At 42.3% G+C, this 22,875-nt stretch overlaps 1 protein-coding gene across 4 annotated transcripts; it reads left to right on the top strand.

The window, feature by feature from the left end:
- The first annotated feature begins 1,037 nt into the window (after positions 1-1,037).
- LOC116943598 (uncharacterized) lies at positions 1,038-22,644 on the top strand. 4 transcript variants are annotated; one of them, XM_032956578.2, is made up of 13 exons: positions 1,038-1,329; positions 2,725-3,621; positions 3,854-3,953; positions 4,211-4,351; positions 5,299-6,155; positions 6,319-6,631; positions 7,351-7,467; positions 7,926-8,128; positions 9,136-9,414; positions 10,590-10,641; positions 11,143-11,377; positions 11,774-11,864; positions 17,128-22,644. In XM_032956578.2, the coding sequence occupies exons 2-13, from the start codon at positions 2,782-2,784 to the stop codon at positions 17,239-17,241; spliced, it is 3,342 nt and encodes a 1,113-aa protein (XP_032812469.2). In that variant the 5' UTR covers positions 1,038-1,329; positions 2,725-2,781; the 3' UTR covers positions 17,242-22,644. The 4 variants fall into 4 exon arrangements, with proteins under 4 accessions (XP_032812469.2, XP_032812470.2, XP_032812468.2 ...); XM_032956579.2 differs by having other exon boundaries at positions 1,038-1,465; positions 2,725-2,880; XM_032956577.2 differs by having other exon boundaries at positions 1,038-1,465.
- Positions 22,645-22,875: the final 231 nt, after the last annotated feature.

Genomic DNA, 22,875 nt, shown 5'->3' with positions numbered 1-22,875 from the left:
GACAACAAGTATTCATGCCCTGCAAGCACCCGCGTTGGTTGGCCCAATCCGCCGAGGGTGGCGTGCGATTGACGTTGGTCCACCAGGGGACACATGGGACACCCGTCGACATTTACGGGCAAAGTGCCCGGGACTTGTCCGCACACAAAGCAGGACCTCGTAGCCCACCGCCCCCCCCGCCCCCCATTTCGCTGCTTTGTCGAGACCCTCCTATCACTGCCGTTCGCATGCGGCGCATCTCACCCTCCAGCTGTCACGCACTCCTGGTTAAAGGTTTAATGAGTGGTCCTTCAGTTCCACAAAAACTCACTTCCATCCCTGACTGAATGCTGTCAAGCTGTTGCTGCGCATGTCCCGTTGCTGCAAGCCGTGCCGATGATCTATTTAAAGTGGGGTTTTTTTTATTGGACCAGGTAAGGCTCACTGAGCTATGTAAGCTCCTATTCAGAAGCGACGAAGCGGCTTTTCACTTAGAAATTTATAGCAGCTGAGATACTCTAAACGTATGTTGATTCTAAATGTGGAGGGAAAAACCGGAGGACCTGGAGAAAAATCCACGGGACTACGGGGAGAGAGACACGCAAACTCCAAATATACAGCAGGCGTCAGGGTTTAGATCGAACCCACGACGTGCCAGTTCATTGGGGATTCTAAATATTATTTATTTTGTTCACCATTTTCAATTCATACAATCCCAGTGAGAAGACAAACGAGGTACAGACACGAGATATGTAGTATGATCATTTAAATTGTGAGTAAAGACAACATATGGAAGAGATGCATAAATTGGCTCTTTACGTTGCAATATTTATTGAGACCTAAATTTGAGATAGCATTTGACGTATTACATTTTTTTAATAAATCCTAGAACCGTTTCATATGATTGGGGATTTAATCTTTTTCTCGGTTTGCTTATGCCAAGCACGGCCACTATTCGTGAGATTCAACAATCGTAATTGTTTTTAAAAAATCGATTAATTTGTAATATTGATCCCGATCGGTCATCTGTGATTCGAGTGACCCCGGGTGTTGTGGTGACGTCACGGCCCGCGGTAATTTGCTGACGTCAGCACCCCCAGCGTTTCCGCTGTGGCTGCATGCTTAATTATTAACCGCATTACATTACTATCACCATCAGGCGTTATTTATTTCTGACCCGGACAAAGCTCAGGTGGCACAACAACAGAAACGTTAATTGTAAAAAAAAACAAAAATTACAAAGGTGTTTATTTTTTCCGTAAACCCCGAGCATTCAGGTAGCTGGTGCGTCGCGGCGGTTCGGCCCGGTCTGAGCGGCACATCTCCCGCCTGGGGTTTCAGGCGAGACTGGTAAAAGCCTGCGGCCTAGGTCGCGTTTCGGTCTTCGTTGACCCCGAGGGCCCGCCGCTGCCCTTTGTGGCACGGTAACCCCTGGTTAATGTCCCGTCGCCGTAACCCTGTAAAGAGATATCTTAACAGATCAACGGTAAAGTATTCGTGTGTGTGTATTTTGTATTGTGAATGTGGTGTGTGTGAGAGTGATTAATTGAGTTAGTTTTTTTTTGCCGTGATGGTTGAGCCTTTTGTCTCCACGATGGGGGCTGAATTAGCATTTTCTTCCTAGGTTTGGTTATCTTATCACAGCCCCGTGATACAATATCGTCTTATTTTGATCGGTTATTTACCGCAATAAGGTGATGCGAGGGAAGACGCTTTCATTCTTGGCAGTGTGTAGCCGCGCTTTTGTTGCGTGAACTTAAATTAAAACCATATGGGAGCTCGTTGAGACGATTTATCTCCTGCAATGGTGACCGGTTGAATACGTTTAAAAATGGGACTTATACGTCTTACATTCTATTGCTCTGACAAACCAGTGAAACATTTTTTTTGCTAAAATGCCTTATTCAAAATTTCACTGGAAATGATAATTACGTTTCGAAGAGCAGCTCTATAGGGTACCAGAGCGCAAATAAAACCGTAAGATTTAAAAACGTAAACACGTGCATCTTTAAAATACGGAACTCGGGAATGTGTTTTGTGTTTAACTCTTACGTTTCGTTTATAGGACTGCATTTTTGAGTGGTAGTGGAGTTAACAGATATGAAAGATAATGTTTTATGAGACCATTTTGTGTTTACAATTCGTAAATGTTATCCTGGAACGAATATGTCAATATTTATCGAGAATGCCTAAATGAGTTTAAACACTCAGTAAGGGTCCTTGCATTAAGGTTGTCGACACATTTCCAAATTTACATTTGGAATGTGGTGAACACGAGGGCACCTTCCGACGATGCACATGTGGGAAAAACTAAACATTGGGCAGAGATAGATTAGCAAGCTCGAGTTTGCTTAAATAAACAAATTCAGCGTCGTAATATTGGTCTCGAAAGCCAATGGACTGATGACTAAATCATATATTTGTATGTGGAGACAGAACCGAGATCCGCTTGTATAAGTTATCACCCATTTGCTTTACTGTTCTTTGCCGACCATCACGTGCGAAATACTGCTGCTTGGAAAAATTGGATTGCAGTCAATAGGTGCCCTAATTCCTGCCCCAATTTTTACAATATTTGATATGGTGCGCCTATTACTATGCCCTGTAAGGCATTAAACCAGTTATGATTTTACCGCAGCATGTATTTTTTTCTACAGAATCGCCACAGTTTAAATTGTCTTCTTCATGTTTCTTCTGATCTGAGCCGGGCTTAACAATATTGTCCATTTGCTTTCTGTTTTCCAGAAAGTTTAGCCGTGAGCAACTTTGGCGCTGTTTGTCGGCGGACACAATGGTAATGGAATGGAGACCCTCCTAACGCCCAGCCACACGCCAGCCATGGAGGACGATGACTTCCACTTCGCCGGGCAACGCGGGGGCAGCGCGCGTCACGAGCCCATGGTAGAGCTGTGCAACAGTGGCGATAGTGGTACTAATGTTGTCTCTAACTGTCTGTTTGGTCACACTGCCGTGAGCACGACAAAGGAACCCAAGGGGAAGAGTGGTGCGTATTTGGAGGTGGATGGAATGTTTTTGGAGAAGTCGGGGTCTGCGTCGATGTCCCTGAAAAAGCTGGCAGAGCGGCATCTTGCTGAAGCCAGAAACACAGAAAATTTGCTTTCAAACACAGTTTATCAAACTATGGCGGGCATCATAGATAATTGCGAAGTAAAGAATCCCTTGAAAGCTGGTGCTTTGCCTGTAGAAGAACCTGCCCAGAGGTATTGCAGATCTACACGTGGGTTCTGGGACATCTTTAATGAGGTAACTGGTGCCTGTGCGACAAGACCAAGCTCGCTATTGGACAGCGAAAGAACAGCAGGTGGATCTGATAACTCAAGAACAAATACTGCTGGCATGTCAGAAGATGGCACACATAGTGATTCTGTAGAGCATCAAAGAGGAATCTCGAAGGAAAAATGCTTGCTTGAAACTGCTCTTTCTGCATTACAGAGCGACAGTGACTGTAGCCCCATGGGGAAACAAGAACATTTTATTTATAACCTACTGGCAAAACTTGAAGCAGAAGCACGTTTGAACATCTCCAAAAAACTCAGTGGTGATGGGTGCAATGATGGCAAACATAATGTTTTAAGTAGCAAACTTCATCACGCACCAAAAACTGTACATGAACCAATTAAGGTAATTGCTTTGTTGTCATCACATATGTTGGTTACAAGAAATTATGATGAACACATGGCTTGTTGCGACTGACCAAGATAAGTAAAAATTAAATGTATTAAGTTTAAACAAAATAGTTCTTGCTATATTTGATCACTTGCTACGAGTGTAGTTTGTGCAGATTTCTCTATTTGGCACTGTATAATTAACGCATTTTATGATGTTGGTGCTTTGCTTTTTTCCACTTATCTAGGAAATCCTGTCCTCAGAAATGCGGTTACCACGGAAAATGAGTCCCCCACATGATGAGTATACTGATGAATCCATAAAGGCGAAGCTCACAGGTTTCTCAGGTTTGTATAACGAGTGTGGCATGAAGGACATTGAACAGTTTACAATTTTGTAAAATGTTGATGGCTGACATGCATTTAAAAATACAATTTTAAATGTTATTAGTATTAAAAACGGAGCTATTATTATTACACCACGGGAAATAATGTAGATACACCCATTCAGCTTTTATAGAATTGTTAATCGCATGACTATTAGATTATACTAGATGTGCATGGTAGCTATACTTTTATTAACTCTGAAATGTTTGTTTTAAAAGACGCCACATTTCCGCCAGTCATACACAAGAAGAAGGGATGGAGGCAGTTTGCTGGAAGGAGAATGGGTTCAAATGCACTGCGCTGCAAAGAGGCATCCCACTCATCGCCTCCACATTCCGACTTTAAGCTGCAGGACACCAGTAAGTAATAACTTCTCACAATGTAAATTAGACGTCTAACATGGCATCTAACTTAAATCCTTAAGCTTACATAGGTCAGATCATGTGTATAAGAATGTTATGTGCTGCAAATCATAGATGTTGTGTCTGTGCAGAAAAATCGAATGTAACGCACTATGCTCCCGCGGTTAAGTACGGACATAACGCCCAGGATCTGCATGGCATTGGGTGCCGTGTGTATTAACAAAACTACTGTGCGCGTGTACAAGTAAAAATATTGAGTATAACGGGTTCACCCCTGCAACAAATACCAGCTGCTGTATTCGCCACTGTTAAAAAGAGAGTTATTTGAAATATAACCCTGAATTGAGACGATTCATTGACTTGTCAATGTGAAGGATCATTGAATATTCATGCCTAATTCATATAATCATTTGTGCTCTCAGAAATTAGATTTATTTAAAGCACAATATCTGATTTGACAGTCTTTTTTAAAGTTCATGGAGCTCAGTGCACGCAGCTATTAGTTTTAGTATAATGTATTGCAGCTTGACCTTGCAGTTGAGAAAATACATGAATGAGTGTGCATTTTTTACATTTTACAACTAAGGTTTAAAGCAAAAATACCTTAATTCTCATTTGTCTGTCCATTTGGCTGCAACGTAGGGGCATGATAACTCTAACGGTGATCCAATACGAACGAAACTGCAATGTAAATTTTTGTTGCGATTCAGGGTTTAACAAATTGATCAAAGGGTGGCTCACAGGCTCACTGAAATCCAGCACTGAAATTATTTGCCTTGGTGTGTTTAGTTTGTTGTCCTTCCCCCACACTTCCGATTCGCACACTTGGCTATGTAAGGTACGAAAGAAATTCAACATAAATACACACATAATATAATTGTGTGATGCATGTTGGAAACCTTTACAGAATCTATTCATACGCATGTTTTTTTCTTCCTTTTTAGGCGAAGCAATGACTCCCAGAAGCCTGACTCCAGAGATTACTGCTGCCCCACTCAAAACCCCCAGCCTCAAGCCTGAGAACAGGTCCGTGTTTCTGAGCGAGCAACTGGATCAGTACCTGGAGGTGGAGTGCTCTGACATTTGTGTGGAGCCTCCCCCCCTCCGCTCGCTCGAGGCCACAGTGGCCACCGTCCCATTCAGGCTGCCACACAAAGCGGGTCACAGCTACATTCGGCGGTTCGAGTATGTTCAGCAGAGGCAGCGTCGACTCAGGCAGCAGCTCGTGGAGACCGAGGCGAGCAGATCAGTCACCGCACAGTTGGCGAGTCCAGGCACACCTTCGCACACGTTCCCGGGTTGCCCTAAACAAAGTAACACTGAAGAACGTGACAGGCACTGTGCAAAACGCTTAGCTGTGGACAGCATTAATGCGGAGGCTGAAACTGCGCCTCAAGCTTGGATCTCGCCTACAGCCAGAACATCTTGTGATCGCCAGAATGCCAGTGCAGATGTCAACACGTCGAACAGCAAGGTTAAAGCTGGGCTCGGTGCGACGCCGAAACGGGAGAAGATCTGTACTGTGGAGGCCTGGGATGTGCCCGTGCGGCAGAAATGTGACAATTTGGTACCGAGCTTCCCTGGGCCGATACTGGCTCTCGAGAAGATTGGGCGGACTGTGTACAGGAACACGGCTTGTCTTGGGCAGAACTACATTACGTGGACGTGCGCCGAAGCCATCAAGGAGAGCGATTGCACCATGGAGTGGTTGGAACAGAGGTCGCTAGACGCTGGCCTTCCCAAGACCGCCATCACCAAGACAAGGGCCATGATCGCAAGTTCTGCGCTCACCACACAGATGGTATGTTACTGTTATATTCGTGGTTTCATAGCATGCGGTTAGTGCAGATATTTAATGTAAATTAGACATCCTTTCGAATGTCTGTTTGAAGCATCTTAGTGTATAATTTTAGTTTTTTTCTTCAATGTATTTACTTAAAATATGTGCTTTCATTTTTTGGCAGATACTCAATGCCGGGACGTTTCCGTTCCGTAAAATGCAAAGGCGCATCATGACAAGGGAGTACCAAAAGGCTCTGCTGGTTCCAGAAGTGAAGGTGGAAAAGTCAGATTTGAACTCGAAGCCCCGGAGCCTCGTGAGTGATGTGTGCAGCAGACGTAAGCGGAGGGTGCTTATGAGACGTCCAGGCTTGGTGGACAGCAGCACGGAGGCGGAAGCGAGCGGAGAAGATATGGACAATGATGTGTGTTACGAGAAGGAAGATGACGACTTCCTTGACTCGGATTCTGACGTTGGCATTGGATTTAATGGAAAAGGTGGGTCTTGTCCGCAAGGCACTTATCGTGAAATGTGGTGGCGAATGGATTTTGTTTTTCACATCTCTATTGAGGATGTGCTGATGTAACATGAAAGATATTTCTTAAAGCGTACTAAATTTCATCAAGCGACTCTAACCAAAATGGTTAAGAGTTTCTAACCATTTTGACCACGCAAGGCATATTTACAACTTTTCAATGTACAGTAAAACATTGGATTGCGAGCATAATTCGTTCCGGAAACGTGTTTGTAATCCAAAGCACTCGTATATCAAAGCACTCGTATATCAGTTGTGATCACGTGACGCTCGGCAGACAAAGCGTATACGTACTACTCGTACTGCAAGACCTCGCTCGTTTATCAAATTAATGTTTATTAAAAAATTTTGCTCGTCTTGCAAAACACTCGCAGACCAAGTTACGCGCAATCCAAGGTTTTACTGTTAATTATTGAGTTTTGCTATATTGGTTGGTGTGATTTTTGACATTCGTTTCCTGAAGGTTCCAGCACGTGGAACAAAGCAACAGACATCATGCCGCATGGGACGTGGTAAAACCCAGAAATACATCAGAGGACTATGAAGCACAGCCGCGAGAAAACTTTATGCTGTACTATTTTATTGATAAATCGTGGAGTGGTGCTGTGTTTGGATTGTGGCACTGGACCAATTTAAGAGTGGAGACTAGAAATAACCCTTTTCCTACTTTATATGGCACAGATTCTGAAGATTCCAGCATAGAATTTCGTCGATATACCAAGTGCAACCGCAGACGTCTTGCAAACGTTAAACGGGAAGACAGGCGGAGAAAGCAAATGTCTGGCTCGTCAGTCGCAGGTGAGAAAAAATATTCTCTTCGCCACTGCAGCTGCGCTTCCGTTACAGCTTTTTGTTGAATATGAAGAAGGCAGTGCGTTATTAGTCTTTGATTGGTTGATTCCTGTAACCTTTATTACTTACAGTGGGGCAGTAAGCTACTTGTCCCTCAGTTTTTGGAAAGTCTCCAGAAGTTTTCTTGTTGATAGACTCAACCTGTCATAGAAATGTGGAATTTCCAAAACTGGCTGAGGGCTTCAAACAGGCGATAAGCAGTACTTCATGCTTCTATTGGTGGGAAATATAACTCTTGTTAATCATGTGTTATGTTTGCACTTACATTGTTTTCTTAAGCGATGTCTGATGAGGAATTGGACAAAAAAAATGCAAGGAGGCACTCGTAGATGGCCATTACGCTTTATCAGAGTGTTAAAGTGCAAGCAGCTGTTTACTTTGAGTTACACTTGTTGCTGTTTCAGGGAGGAGGAATGCGAGATCCGCAGCCTCGACAAGACGCAGCCTACGCTTACGGGCGATCAAGAAGAAACAGTGCATCAAACCAGTGGCTGCTCTGAAAGCGAGTGACGATGAACATGGGGGGGCGGTCAAAGCGAACGCCATCAGTGCCGAGCCAGGAGTGTCCCAAGTGGCCATTTCCATCACACGCGCTTGCCGCAGGAAGGTAGGGCCATGCCATGAATTTGTATACATTAATATAGCCAACGATATAGCTCTCACGGCAGCTCATGATAACCTAAGCCAGGGGTCGGCAACCTGTGTCTCCAGAGCCGCATGTGGCTCTTTAAGGATTGCTTTGTGAATTTATTCAGGACCACCCTTGTATTCACATTAATTGTGGCTCTTGAAATATTGATTTTTTTAAATCAAATTTGAATAAAAAGTCCTTGTTATTTTGGTTCCAAACCCATGACCTAGGCTAATAAGAGTTGCGGATTTATAATTGTACTGTGATAAGGGTACACCTCACATGGGATTTTACAATTTCAAGTGATGTTTATGGATGGATGAATTGATAATTGGATGGAGTGGTGGCATGATTCCTGGCCACGGCGAACATCAATGGTGGTTCACCAACCTGCACTGATTGGCATGGTGAAGCAAATACTTCCCTTCACCGACGCAGCATGGGGAGGACTTCAGCCACCTGTGGATGAAGAAACAGCTGTAAATATTGTATTATGTTTAGTTTGTCATTGAAGTACACGAGTTCTGTTTGATAATGCTCCAGTGCTGGGTAAACACCAGGACCATTAACCTGGGATGCTACATGGACTGCATGCACCTGGCTATTTGAGACAGTTCTGATGAAGCCACCGCCATCTCATTCCAGTTACTCAATTCACCTGCATGTATCGCCGAGGACTGGGAAATCAATGACAGCTTGTCGCTTGCACAACCTGGAACCATGAGCTACAACTAATTTTGTGGTGGCTCATGAATTGAGCAGCCTTTCCTGTACATCTTTTAAGCTGCTATTTAGCCAATTGGTCAGTGCATTTATAATGTAGCCAATTTCCTCAAAGTCAAGGGATCTATTTTCATTGTGCCGTCTAATTTTTGGACATTACTGCTTTGGTTCCTTGCCATTGTTTTGAACCGAATGTTGAATCTTTGAGCTAGCCCCACATTGTTTATCCTATCCCCACCCCTGCCAACTCTTGCAACCAGTTGCAGAAAGAGACACCGGCGTGCTCCCGCAAGAGCATGGTGGTGCACTTGCAAAGCCACTGTGACTGGAGCAGCCAGCGCTCCACTGTGTACAGCTACATCTCGCGCCACGTGAGCGAGGCCCGGGGCTCGGGCGTCTTCCTCGTCGCTGGATTTCTCGTCAACATCCAGCGGTGCAAAGAAGGGACTCGGGATGATGCCGGCCCCGTCGACTACAAAATGAAAATCTATCAGTTTTCTACTAACTCTGTTGTGCGGCCAGAGTCTACCCCCACACAGGTGTGTTGTGTTTGATCTCTGCTCTTGAACACTCGCTTGGGGTGTCCATTGAAGAAGTGACGTTGTAAACTGGCATTGCCAAAGATCCTGGATTTGAATCCGGGCACCTTCTTGCTGCCTCATAAGTTGTTGGTCTCAGGGAGATCACCAATATTGGCACAAAAAAAGAGCTATAAAAAAAATTTGGTTCTGAACTTGATTCTGCTTCATTCCAACACAGAGAACTTAAAAATATCAGTTGGAATTGAAATGCAGCGGACATTGCTCTCAGTGGCAGAGTAGATGGGAAAGCTGTGTCTCCTTCTTTGTGAACCAGAGGTCACTTGAAGGTAGCTTTGTGATATCCACTTCCGTGGGCCGTTTTTCTAACATGAAAAATGTCACTTTTACGTGAGATCCTAATTGATTTTGTTCGTCCCAACGTGATGCGAGATAACACAATTGGGTTAAAATGTAGGAAAAGTAAAAAAAATATATACAGAAAATTAGCTCATACGAATCAAAATCTGTTCATATACATTGAGTCATTGTTTTACAAAGCTAAATTGTTTCTATTCAACACCTATCGAAAAGTATTTTGTTTTCCACAATTGGATATCATCATCACATGTAGCCAATTTGACTTAAAGTGTATTCATTGCATCCTAAACACATTTGACAATATGAATAATATTTCAAAACATGTTTGTGTAAAATATCATTTATGTTTGTAAATGTTTCAACTTGTTGACTTTCCATAAATGTTTTCACTAATAAGTGGCACTTAATTGACCAACATTTAATTGGAGACCTATGGTAGCATTTCTCAAATGTTCATCATAAGACGAATTGACCGAGCATTTGTGTTTTGGTAATTGGTGTTTTGTCAGAAAATCTTACGTCAATTTTTAGTCCGCTCGGTTGTCAATTTAGCATTGCAATTTGTAGATAAAATATGAACGCTTAATTCTTTCATCGCAAAATGTTATTCTGTTCAACATTATAAAGTGCACTGGAATATATATTTCAGTGTGCAGATATTGTTTATGATAATGACATGGTACACCAGGTACAAAATAGGATTGGAGTGCTTTTTTTGGAACATTAAACTTGGAAGGATATTGGTGTTCACTGTTAATTTAAAATCATGAAAATAGTGTTTTAATACCACACATTTTTTCTTCTCTTGAATATAGGCTGTCGCTCCGTCGGCTGCATCACGGCCAGTGGAACACAAGCGAACATCCGGTACATTCGCCACTTCTATCTCATTGTTTGTTTCCTCCTCGGCCTTAGAAACTAAATGATTACCATCAAAATCAAACCTTTTAAAGTCGGCGCATATAGACAGGTTGGCGGAGTTGCATAATCTCTAAAGTTGGAGTTTAATTGGGTGTTTTTAAACTTATGGAATAAGATTCTATGGCATGAGGACATATTACCAGATTTCTCACTCCCACTCATAAATGGAACGATAGCACCTCGATACATAGATCCCTCCACAGGCTCGCAATCCATGGACTCAATCCAACTTTTTCTCTCGCCCTCATCTCTCTACTCCCCTCTTTGTATTTTCCCTTCAAATAATGAAGGCTTTTTATTACTTGTATTTGATTGGAAAATATTGGTGAATTGAAAAGACAGAATTGGTGGGTCACAAAGATTGCAGGTTGGCAAACCCTGGCTTAGACACATCCATATGTGTCTGTTTAAATGTTCGGTGTTGACATGGGGGTATGTGTCTTCCAGAAACGGAGCCAGTTCTTCTGAAGTTACAAAGGAAGCTGTCTGGGGAATCAGAACGGTGGACTGTGGTAGACACCACACCACCTCCGCCCAGATCCAGCCCTGACCTGCTTCCATCAGTGGCTCCACGTGCACCGTCGAAACAACAGCGCACCACTGCCGGCGGTGGTCGTAATGCGGCCGAGGCATCAACGTCACCCTCGTCACCAGATCAAGTCGATGATGCAGATTTAGAGAGGTCAGAGTTCACATTTCTGGCACGAAAAATGTTTATGACAATCAACATACAGTTGCTCATTGTGCAGTTTCATAAATTGGTCCACTTTGAGAAAAGTACACCTTTATTCTTTTTAATATGAATCAAGGGCTCAATTTGCATGTTGGCAAAAGTTCCTTTTCCATATTATTTTTTGTGAAAATATACCGACGTCTTAATCACCAACGATGGGGCAGATCGCTACGGTTGATGTGTTTTGAAAATTGTGCCAAGGTGCGAGTGGCTCATTTAAAACGTCATGGAAATTTTCCTACGCAAATTTATTCGCTGAACAAAGTATTCCCCTTGAGCGCATAAAACTCTCAAATGTAGAGCAACATTGTAACATGAACATTATTTTCTGTGATGTCACTGCAGGAGATGGGCGGAAATAGAAGACGAGATCACAGAGGTGGTGGTAGGCGATACAGCAAGCGGCGATTTGGCCTCGGAGAACAGCGGTGGCAGTGTAAGTATCCTTCCTGCTTGTCGGTATCATTCAGGCTGCCCTCTTACAAATGTAGGTGACACAAATACATCTAAGAATGCAGACTTGCTGATTAACACAGTTTATGCTGACCGTGTAACAATTCTGTCCCCTCCCTATAATTTTTTATCGTTCGTCACGATTCAGGGTCACAATTTTATATCTTGATTGTGCCGTCTCATTTGCATTGTCTGTCACATTGAGCCCTCATTCTCTCTCGTTATTTCCATTGTCGTAAAGGTAATGTTTGCATAAATTATATTTAATTGGTTCTCACATGTATGACTTCATGCATGGAACGTGAAAGCAAGAATTGATTTGTACTTGGAGGAACGTATTTCAGCGATGAGTCATTATATAATTACGTATCATTATGTGGGTTCGTGTTAGGAGTTGGGCAACATGTCTATGCAAGAAGAACAGTTCAGCTACACTTTTTTTAACTCTCAGTTCAATGCTCCCCACACCCAACATGTTGAGGAGGGAGGCCATTGTTCGGCGGTGTATTTGCAAAAAGGGCATTACGTGTGCATTACGTGTGCATTACGTGTGCATTCACCATTAATCTGCTGTAGTGCGGCAGGTAGTTGAGTTTTTAAATCGTCAATTGCGCTGCCATCTCAAGCTTTGCGAAACGTTCAAGATGATGTTTTCAGTTTTCGATATTGAGGATGCTTGCTTCTAGCTTATGGCGGAACTGGTGGAGCTGTTGGGGCTGTATTTGCAATCGTTGCATCTTCCAGAGTGAAGAAGACGCGATGCTTTACATCTTAACGGTCGAAATACCTTTGTTCTTCGCCCGCACCTCCGATTAGCACACTCGGCTACGTACGGTGCGAAATGAGTTCAACACAGATATATATAACTCGAGCTGATTTCATTTAAAACATATGACATTTCACGTTTCCTTTTTTATTGGAGTATCTCCCCACAGATAGCTACCGAATGACCTTAAACTGCACTCACTCCTACCATCTATACTTTTTTTACCAGGGCACCTCTCAATTCGTTATCAATCTGGCACACTTTCCACCGGTTCCTATATCTCGAGTTTCCTAGCTCACTACTCATTTAGATATATTAACATGTGATTGAATTTCTTACATGCATATTGTAAGCTGTGACAAGGCTGAAAGGGACATTCACGCTTGTATGAGTTAAGAGTTGTTCCAATTTCATCACACTTTGGACTATGGTACTGTGAGGACGTTATGACTTGGCATCAGTCAATGTGGAACCTTAGTTTAGCATTACAGAACATAGGTCTGGCTACGGGAGGGCCTGGCTTTAATTGATGTAATACTTTAAACTGCTTTAAAATTGGTCAGTTAATTGCCCTTAAGTATTGGGTAACTGCAAAAATGTGAGACACTTTACTAAATCGTGTGGTTGGCCTAGAAACAATTAAATCATTTGATTATGCTTACACTATGCAGGAGGGATGTATTGGTGGTGAAATGGTCTAGCGTACTGCGCAAGGAACACAGCTACCTGATGCATTTGCATCTTGGCTACGAATAACATCAACGGCGAAGTGATTATCTGATTCCCAAAGTGGACTGACCAGCATGGTGAAACTATGCTCATAGAAACCTCTTCGATTTACCCAGCATGCGGAGAGCCTTTCATCGCGCAGTGGATTGACGAAGGCCAGCGAGTTGTTGTGTAAATACGATGCAGTATATTTAAACTTGGTACCAGAAACTTTCAAAAAGCAGCTGCTGACATACTTCTCAAGGGTTGGGAGAAATATATTGACAGGCCTACAAAGCTTTGTATTTTTGCCAACAGAAACGTGCACTGTGCCTTCACCACAATTTAGATTTGAGCAGTGAATACTACAAATCGTAGAAATATAAATTGCCAGAGAGAGGTGTGAAAAATGTAGTTTGGCAGCGCTGTACACAATTGTGTTGGGACTTCCTTAAAATTAAGTCTAGATCCTTACATCTTTACATTTCAATTTGCACCTTCCTGGTTTTTTAAGCAGCCAGAAAAAAGAGCTTAGAACAATGTGATATTGCAACACGCGATATACGGCTTTAAGTCTCAATGCTCATGACACCAAGCCCAAAAAATATATTGTTGGTGTTAAATATTTGGGACATTCCACGGTGTATTAAGATTTACACAAAGAATGTTTTCTGTGATTGCAGAAAGTGCTAAAATAATAAAACATGTATTCAACATCAAAACTACTTCTACCACGCCCGTGTGGTTTGGTTGATGCGTAAAGACTAGGAGTTGTGTCCACTGATGTGACACATTGTGTATTTAGGAACTGCTACAGTACAGAAGTCAACACAGGTAACCTATTACAGAGGTATTAGGTTCAATTACCCAGCGAAGGCATTTTTTGTTGTTGTCAGCGATGCAAAAAGTATGAACTCTCCCGCTGCTCTATTTAAAGCATGGAAGAGTCTAATATATTTCTCTTGAAAGCAAGATACAGTAAAACCTTGGATTGCGAGGAGCATAATTCGTTCCGGAAACGTGTTTGTAATCCAAAGCACTCGTATATCAAAGCACTCGTATATCAGTTGTGATCACGTGTCGCTCGGCAGACAAAGCGTATACGTACTACTCATATTGAAAGACCTCGCTCGTTTATCAAATTAATATTTATTTTAAAAATGTTGCTCGTCTTGCAAAACACTCGCAGACCAAGTTACGCGCAATCCAATAAATTCACAGCTTGCTGTGGATTTATTAGCAACATGAACAGACTTATTTTAGCAGACATTCACAATTCTCGTGTTTGTGATTTACAGTGCAGGGGAAATTGCTCTTTGCACATCTTCTTTACCAATAATGATGTGTACGTGTACTCCTCTTTTTGCCAGCTTGCTGCTCGATTAGGTACCCTCCCCATGCTGTGGTTCATGGGCAGCATTTGATCGTACGGTCACCACGGTGGTCAGTGCGGGTTGGTGAATGGAGGGCACATTCTTGACCATTGGCCTTCATGGGCTTGTGTCTTGCACAAGCCCACTTTTCCTAATGGTTGAATTATGTGTTTAACCTTGACTTAAAGCTTTCGTGACTGCAGGAATTCATATTCTTGGGTCTTTCGGTAAAGTCACGTAGATAGGTTCAAAGAAAATTGCAAAAAATTACAAAAAACTACGACGTTTCAATCGCAACACAAGCGGTCGTCTTCAGGAAAAGGGGGTTTAGCTTCCAATGCAAACTGTTTATAAGGGGTTTGAAATGGGCGTAGCCGAAATGTCAGCAGCCAATGATAATGTAAGTGGTGGGCAGGCAACCCGACGGTGGTTGGCTTTCCACCAATCACAGGGCTGCCAGGTGAAAATTAGCATGTTAAAGGGAGATTAGCATGTTAATGAGAGATCGCAGAGCCGTAACCAAGGGGTCGGCGTGCGAAGTGACTGTGAAAGCGCAAGGTTTGAAATGGGCGTAAAGCACAACTAACATCGGATGGTGGTAGGATGGGAACATCATAGCCAATTATGACTTAAACTGGTTGATAACGTCCTTCCAATGATTGCTCAGTTTGTACCCATCTCGGTTGAAATTGTGTCTGTGTCTATATATGGATGGCTTCATGAACAAATATTTGTTGATAGCCAGTGGGTTTGCAAAGTACCTTCGTCTTAGAGAAATCAATTTCGTGTGAGCCCACCGCATTAAAACAATGATCATCCACGGCCAAGGTATTGGTCCTACCGTGTTTCAGATCTGCCTTATCTTCATGAACACGGTCCGAGACATGTTGCTTAGTTTCCCTAATGTAACTACTGCCGCAGACACAGCTTAGTTTGTAGACGCCGGAGTATTGCATGTCAGAGATCACATCCTTCACAGATGGGATCAGATCACGAATTTTATGTACTGTGTTAAATCGCACCTGGATCTTGTGTTTGTTCATGCTTTTGGAAATCTTTCTGGTGACCCCTGCTATGTATGGCATGGTGATGGTTCTGATTGGGTCCTCAGATGGTTCTTTCCCAACGGTTGTGGTGATGACTTTATGGATTGTGTGGTCTGAATAGCCATTCATTTTGAGAGCTTGGTGTACGTGTTCCAGTTCACTGGCTAGGTGATGACGGTCGGAAATACATCAAGCTCTATGGTGTAGAGTTTTGATGAGGGAATTATTCTGGGATGAATGGTGGTGGGAGTCAGGTTTTAGATAGGCATCCGTATGGGTGGCTTTTTTGTAGACAGTGTCCCATTGAGCCATCTGGTCTCTTTTCGATTAAAACATCCAAGACTGGTAACTTGCCATCCTTTTCCACCTCCATAGTGAATTTGATGGCTGGGTGTATGGAATTGACGTGGTTGATGAATTGGTTCAGAGCTGGTAGGCCATGTGGCCAGATGACGAACGTGTCATCTACGTACCTCTTCCACAAGGACGGATGTAGAGTGGATACCTGGATGGCATCTGTCTCAAATTCTTCCATGAAAACATTGGCTTAAACTGGAGATGAGGGAGAACCCATTGGGGTACCTTCAACTTGTTTGTAGAATGTTCCATTCCAGGTGAAGTGAGTGTTGGTGAGGCAGTCTCACCAGGGCCGGTACATCAGCATTCAGTCCTTAGTAGTAATAGGTTTTTACCCTTTTATCTGGCACCAAAACTGACACCTTTATACAAGGGATCATGTTTGCAGTAACCACAACACAAGCAGTCAAAATGCAAACAAAAAGAGACAACTGATAATGATACGCACTGTCCTTGAAATTGATTGGTCCACACCCGAGACGGCTTTTCTTAGAGCCTAGTCTCCACTAGGTGTCGGACCAGATGACGCCAAAAGGCGTACAACTCAAAAACAGTGCACTACCTTGTTGGTTTTGTGGTCGTAGTTTTTTGTTATGTTTTGCTATTTTCTTTTACCCTATCGATGTGACTTTACCGAAAGACCCAAGAATATGTGTTTAACCTCAACGTGTTCGCAATGTAATGTTTTCCTCTCGCTCTGTGTCTCACTGTAAATCCAAGCATGTCGCTTTCCATCGTGGTTTGTGCACTTTTCAATTTTTGCTCCATTTGATTCTTCATGGACCATTCCAATGCCCTGCTTCATTCTTGCCAAGAGGGGGACCCCAGTGGCAGCTGTCCCTGTTCGGCATACGGTGTACACTGGACTGGCCTGTAAATGGGCATTGGTGTGCCAGAAGGGGGCAATTTTGCAATGTGGTCTTTAACCAATGAATTAGTACGACGGTGGTGGTATTTTAATAATATCGGATAACTGTTATTCTTGTCCCCTTGCAGGCTGAATGTGGCATGGTCCAAACAAGGAAGTATCCCGCAGACGATGAAGTTATCGTGCTGGACTCATCGGATGACGACGTCATAGAGGTCTTCGTGTTGGACGACGACGATTAAAAGCGTAAAGGGCTGTAACGGGGTAGACCGCTTGATGTTTCCATTTTCAATTTACCTTTGGTTAGTCTTTCATAATTATTTCAATTATTGTGCAAATCCTTTGTACACTTACAAGGAAAGAGGCTGACCACTTAAATGTAGCGAGAAGAAAGTGGCATTACAAACTTGTGTTCTTCATTCCAATGTAAGTGAGCAGCCAAAGGGTCATGTACATTAAGGAACTTTTAATTGCCGGGTTTCCCCAAATATATACATTGGGCTTTTGTAAAGCTTCCAAGGATGGTGCTATGTTGTATAGTTTTTTTTTATTTAACACGAAAAAATTGTAAAATGCTGTTTCCTTATTTGTGTTGAAGCATTAGAAAAGTGTGTTTTGTGAATGTTAGTTAACAATCAGGGGATTGCAATTTTATTTTTTATCTTTACACATTACCAAAACGACGTGCGCTTGACTGCACGGCGAGAGTGCCATGGGTTTGTGAAATCTTGCTAACGGCGTTACGTGTGCAGTGCACCTGGTAACACCTACAGTGAGGCGCTGTTACATTTCACCTTCGACCACCGGTTATGCCCATTGTGCATACCGATGGCCGCTGTCGAAATTCACTCCCCTGAAGCGCCGTGCCCTCGCGACTTTTTTGTTTTGCCGGTGAGGAAGGTTGTACAAATGTAAGCGTACAGGTGGCAATATGCAGCCATCTGCTCTTCGCTTTGGAAAACCTTTCAGAGTACACAGTGTAGTATTGGTAAGCACACTACAGACGTGCACAAGCGTGAATGTGCTTGTTGCGTGTTGGGTGTTGGATTGCCAACAGTATGTCACTTAGCAGTATTAACTGCTTATTACTACAAACATTCTGTTGAGTTTGACAGTCATGTTAATAGTGTTTTTTTTTTGCTATTTATATTACATTTTAAAACTGATGTTTTTTTTACACATTTTATAACAATTTGTTGATTTTAAAAACATTCGGTATGTGAGTGTTTTTTTCAAGACATTTCCAACATTTTTGAAGCAGTGTCTTATGTTTAAGAGACTTTTTGCAAATACTGTACACAATATGACAACTGGAGACCTGCCCCCGGTGTGTTTTTGGACTAAAACGGTTTTGCAAAAAATTTACAAAGTAGTCTTAACCACATGCAAGAAAGTTTATAGAATTACCAGATTCAAAGATGTGGTTTTAAATGCAGTGTTGGTGAGTGCACAGCCATGAATAGGTCTCAATTGTTATTTTACATGTCAGCTTATATTGTAGTTGAGAAAAGCCATTTTTTTTAGAGTTAGGATGTGCTGAATAGTTTGTGGTAATGTTTTTATTGATGTAGAAGCAATTCAATTACCTTGCAGCAAGTTGATTCCATTTCTGTAAATGTTACCGTCTCAGTATTGTGTTGTTTGATATTTGAGTGGCATAAGAATACTTTACGGGAATGAAGAAAACATTTAATTTGCCGATTCAGCGTCTTGATGGATGAAATTATACATATAGACAAACAACATGAAGTAGGTTAATCAAAATCGATTCTCACTCTTGCATTTGCCTACTCTATACGTAGGCAAATGTTATGCACATTATATATGTAGGAAAACAAAGAAAAACTACAAACAAGACAACCCCACAATCATAACAAATGGGATGGTAAACACTACATACAAGAGGATTTGATTCCTGAATTAAACTGCAACTCTCAATGGTGATCATTTGTCTTGTTGCTGGTAGAGGTGGGGGCGGATTGTAAACACCAAAATATGTTTACTTTGGCATTGAAGACCGGTGAATATACAGAACGCGTGTTGACTCCGTAATATGGAAGTGTTTCACTATGGCGCTGTGAGGCTTGGTTTCCAGTTGAACGTAAGTGAGATTTGTGCAGTATTAATGCTGCAGTCAAGTTTGGTTTTCAGATGTGTGCATTGATAATGATATTCTTCATTAATGAAATGCCTTTCGTAGCACAATGTTGAAGGCTACTTCACACTAGCTCAGATAAAGCCGATATTTTAAATGCTCAGCAGTTATAAAATAATACATTAAAAGAAGAAAACGTGAATGAACGTTAACATAATGACGAGTTACCTGAATAAAATCAGAAGGCTAAACTATAGAAACATATTCTTTGGTTCTTTCGGTAAAGTCACGTAGAATGAGAATAAAATAATAAATTGATAAAATAAAATAACAATAATATTCTCACGACGTTTTCGGCCACAACACAAGCGGCCTTCATCAGGTGAAGGGACGAGACTGTCTGGTATGACAGCGCTGGAGTGAAAAAGCCACGCTCAGATCACGACCTTTAAGCTGTGTGAGAAGAAACAAAGCGCCTTGACAAAGGAATAAGCATATAATTTTAGCATTGAAATGGCTGAGTGATTAGCTTGTGACTGGTCACAGAAATGGCTATGTTAAAGTTAAAGCATACACATCCGCAGAGGCACCCCTTGACAAAGGAATTAGCATAGAATTTAGCATTGAAATAGCTGAGTGATTAGCTTGTAACTGGTCACAGAAATAGCTATGTTAAAGTCAGAGCATACACATTCACCGAGGCACCTAGTACAAATCAAACAGGAGAATTTAGCATTGAAATAACTAGGCGAATTTAGCATTGAAATAACTGAGTGATTAGCTAGTGACTGGTCACAGACATGGCTATGTTGAAGTCAAGGCCTACACATCTGAGCTATTCACAGTAACTGGGTATACAATACAATATATAATGAATACTATATAGTGAACCAATAAAAAACTAAAATATAAATTACCTTAATGTTATCAATAAACTCTATATATTCTCCAATCAGCTAAGCTACCAACAATAAGTCGTTATATATCACAATGCTATATGGCGAAAAAATGGGTGGATTCTTACTCTTAACTTTAGCAACACGGATAGCTACAGGCCCCGTTCAGACGGACGAGTTCATCCATGGTCGGAACAGAGGAGGGGGAGAGAGACAGCTGCGAGGCGCTGTTATACTCCATGTTGTAAACCATACCATTAACCATGGTGTGAGAGGTATTAAGAGTCAATGCTGGCGAAAGAGCTGCGGTCTGAAGGTCATCGTAAAATACAATTAATTAAGAACAGAAATGGTTTAAAACATCTTTCCAATGGTTACTGAGCCAGAATCCATCTTCTCGGTTGAAATTGTCTCTGTGCTTGTATATGTGAATGGCCTCATGAACGGATCTCTCATGGTAGCCGGTTGGTTTGCAAAGAACCTCCGTCTTGGAGAAGTCAATGTCATGTGAGCCCACTGAATTATAACAGTGATCTGCCACGGCAGAGGAGTTCGTTCTACCGTGTTTCAAGTCTGCTTTATGTTCGCGGATGCGGTCCGAGATACGTCGTTTGGTTTCTCCAATGTAGCTAGTACCACAGAGGCACTTTAGTTTGTAAACGCCCAGGTACTGTATGTCTGGAACAGCATCTTTTACAGATGGAACTGAATCACGGATTTTATGTACTGTGTTGAATCGGACCTGGATCTTGTGTTTATTCAGGATTTTGGAGATCTTTATAGTGACCCCTGCAATGTAGGGTAAGGTGATGGTTTTGAGTGGCTCCACAAGAGGATCCTTCTTCATGACTGGAGTGATGGCTTTGCGGATTGTGTAGTCAGAGTAACCATTAGCCCTGAGAGCCTGGTGTACGTGCTTGAGTTCACTGGTAATGTGTTCCTGGTCGGAAATGCATTGGGCTCTATGGTATAGAGTCTTGATGAGGGAGTTCTTCTGGGATGGATGGTGGTGGGAATCCGGTTTCAAGTAAGCATCTGTATGGGTAGCTTTCCTGTAGACAGAGTGGCTCATTGAACCATCATGTCTCCTTTTAATTAACACATCCAAAAAGGGTAGTTTGCCATCTTTTTCGACCTCCATGGTAAATCTGATGGCTGGGTGTATGGAATTTATGTGGTCGCGGAATTGGTCTAGAGCAGGCTGGCCATGTGGCCAGATGACAAAGGTGTCATCCACGTACCTCTTCCATAAGGTTGGGCGTAGAGTGGCAGTCTGGATGGCGTCAGTTTCAATTTTTCCATGAATACGTTGGCTACAACCGGAGATAGGGGGGAGCCCATTGGGGTGCCCTCAGTTTGTAGAAAGTTCCATTCCAGGTGAAGTATGTGTTGGTTAAGCAATGTCTCACCAGGGGGGGTACATCAGTATGCAGTCCTTGATGAACCAGGTCTTCAATGATATCGATGGTGTCAGGTACTGGGACTTTGGTGAACAAGATGTGTAGGCCTTGACTTCAATATAGCCATTTCTGTGATCAGTCACTAGCTAATCACTCAGTTATTTCAATGCTAAATTCGCCTAGTTATTTCAATGCTAAATTCTCCTGTTTGATTTGTACTAGGTGCCTCGGTGAATGTGTATGCTCTGACTTTAACATAGCTATTTCTGTGACCAGTTACAAGCTAATCACTCAGCTATTTCAATGCTAAATTCTATGCTAATTCCTTTATCAAGGGGTGCCTCTGCGGATGTGTATGCTTTAACTTTAACATAGCCATTTCTGTGACCAGTCACAAGCTAATCACTCAGCCATTTCAATGATAAATTATATGCTAATTCCTTTGTCAAGGCGCTTTGTTTCCTCTCACACAGCTTAAAGGTCGTGATCTGAGCGTGGCTTTTTCACTCCAGCGCTGTCCTACCAGACAGTCTCGTCCCTTCACCTGATGAAGGCCGCTTGTGTTGTGGCCGAAACGTCGTGAGAATATTATTGTGTTATTTTATTTTATCAATTTATTATTTTATTCTCATTCTACGTGACTTCACCGAAAGAACCAAAGAAGATGAATCCTTGCAGTCACGAAAGCTTTAAAAGAAGCCATCGTGGCTCAAGCCTCTCCATCTGCAGAGGTCCGATGCAGTCCAAAGGCACGCAGTCAGCAGGTCTCGTACAGACGCTACTGAGGTTGTTGGTTTTGTGTCTCCCGGAATTAATACCATTGGGGGTGGGGGGCAGTGTTTTTTATCCCTAAGTGTAAAAGGAAAGGTTTCTTAATACGATTCTCGCTGTGGCTGTGTATCATTTTCCAAAGGGTGGAATTTTTTTTAACGCTCATGTTTTTTTTTTTACATTGAGAGGTTTCATTGGCACTGCACCCACAACCCTCTTTTTGAAAGCCGCGTGTAAATAAGCCGACCGGATACCTCCAAACTTTGTCAATTGTGCGCAATATGCAACACATTCTTTCCCCATCCCCTGCCATCGTCAGTAGCACCCCCTGTTGAAGCGCTGTGTTATTTAAACAATTCTTAGAGACTGTTTACAGACATCTGTTTAAAGTAAAATGTTTCATTCGGGGGGAAAAAAATGTATGATACTGTATTAATAATGGACGTTTTATTATGTTGTACAATAAAGTTTGGACAATTTTAATTCAACTCTGGTTGTGCAAATATATTAGGTGAATACGCCGAATTAGCTGAATAATATGGTCAAAATTAATGTTTTTGTGATTTCAAACTCGTTTAAATAAACGCCATATGAAATTTTCAATGACACTCCGTTCATTGACATTTTGTGATATCAGTGGTGGTGCTCACGGCCAACACCAGTAACGATTATCTGAACCGGTCCTGGGCATCCCCTAGTGCGACTCTGCCTTAA

Source organism: Petromyzon marinus, chromosome 18, assembly GCF_048934315.1.
Source record: "Petromyzon marinus isolate PM22_M1 ecotype Great Lakes invasive population chromosome 18, UKy_Petmar_22M1.pri1.0, whole genome shotgun sequence".
NCBI classification, from domain to species: Eukaryota; Metazoa; Chordata; class Hyperoartia; order Petromyzontiformes; family Petromyzontidae; genus Petromyzon; species Petromyzon marinus.
Note: the sequence above shows the minus strand (reverse complement) of the source record. Positions and strands in the feature narration are given on the sequence as shown.

Bases quoted from the DNA above. Each gene is read 5' to 3' on its own strand.
- LOC116943598 (XM_032956578.2), top strand. From the start codon at position 2,782: ATGGAGACCCTCCTAACGCCCAGCCACACGCCAGCCATGGAGGACGAT. The intron at 3,622-3,853 runs GTAATTGCTTTG...CCACTTATCTAG, and splicing joins CTGTACATGAACCAATTAAG to GAAATCCTGTCCTCAGAAAT. The intron at 6,632-7,350 runs GTGGGTCTTGTC...TATATGGCACAG, and splicing joins CATTGGATTTAATGGAAAAG to ATTCTGAAGATTCCAGCATA.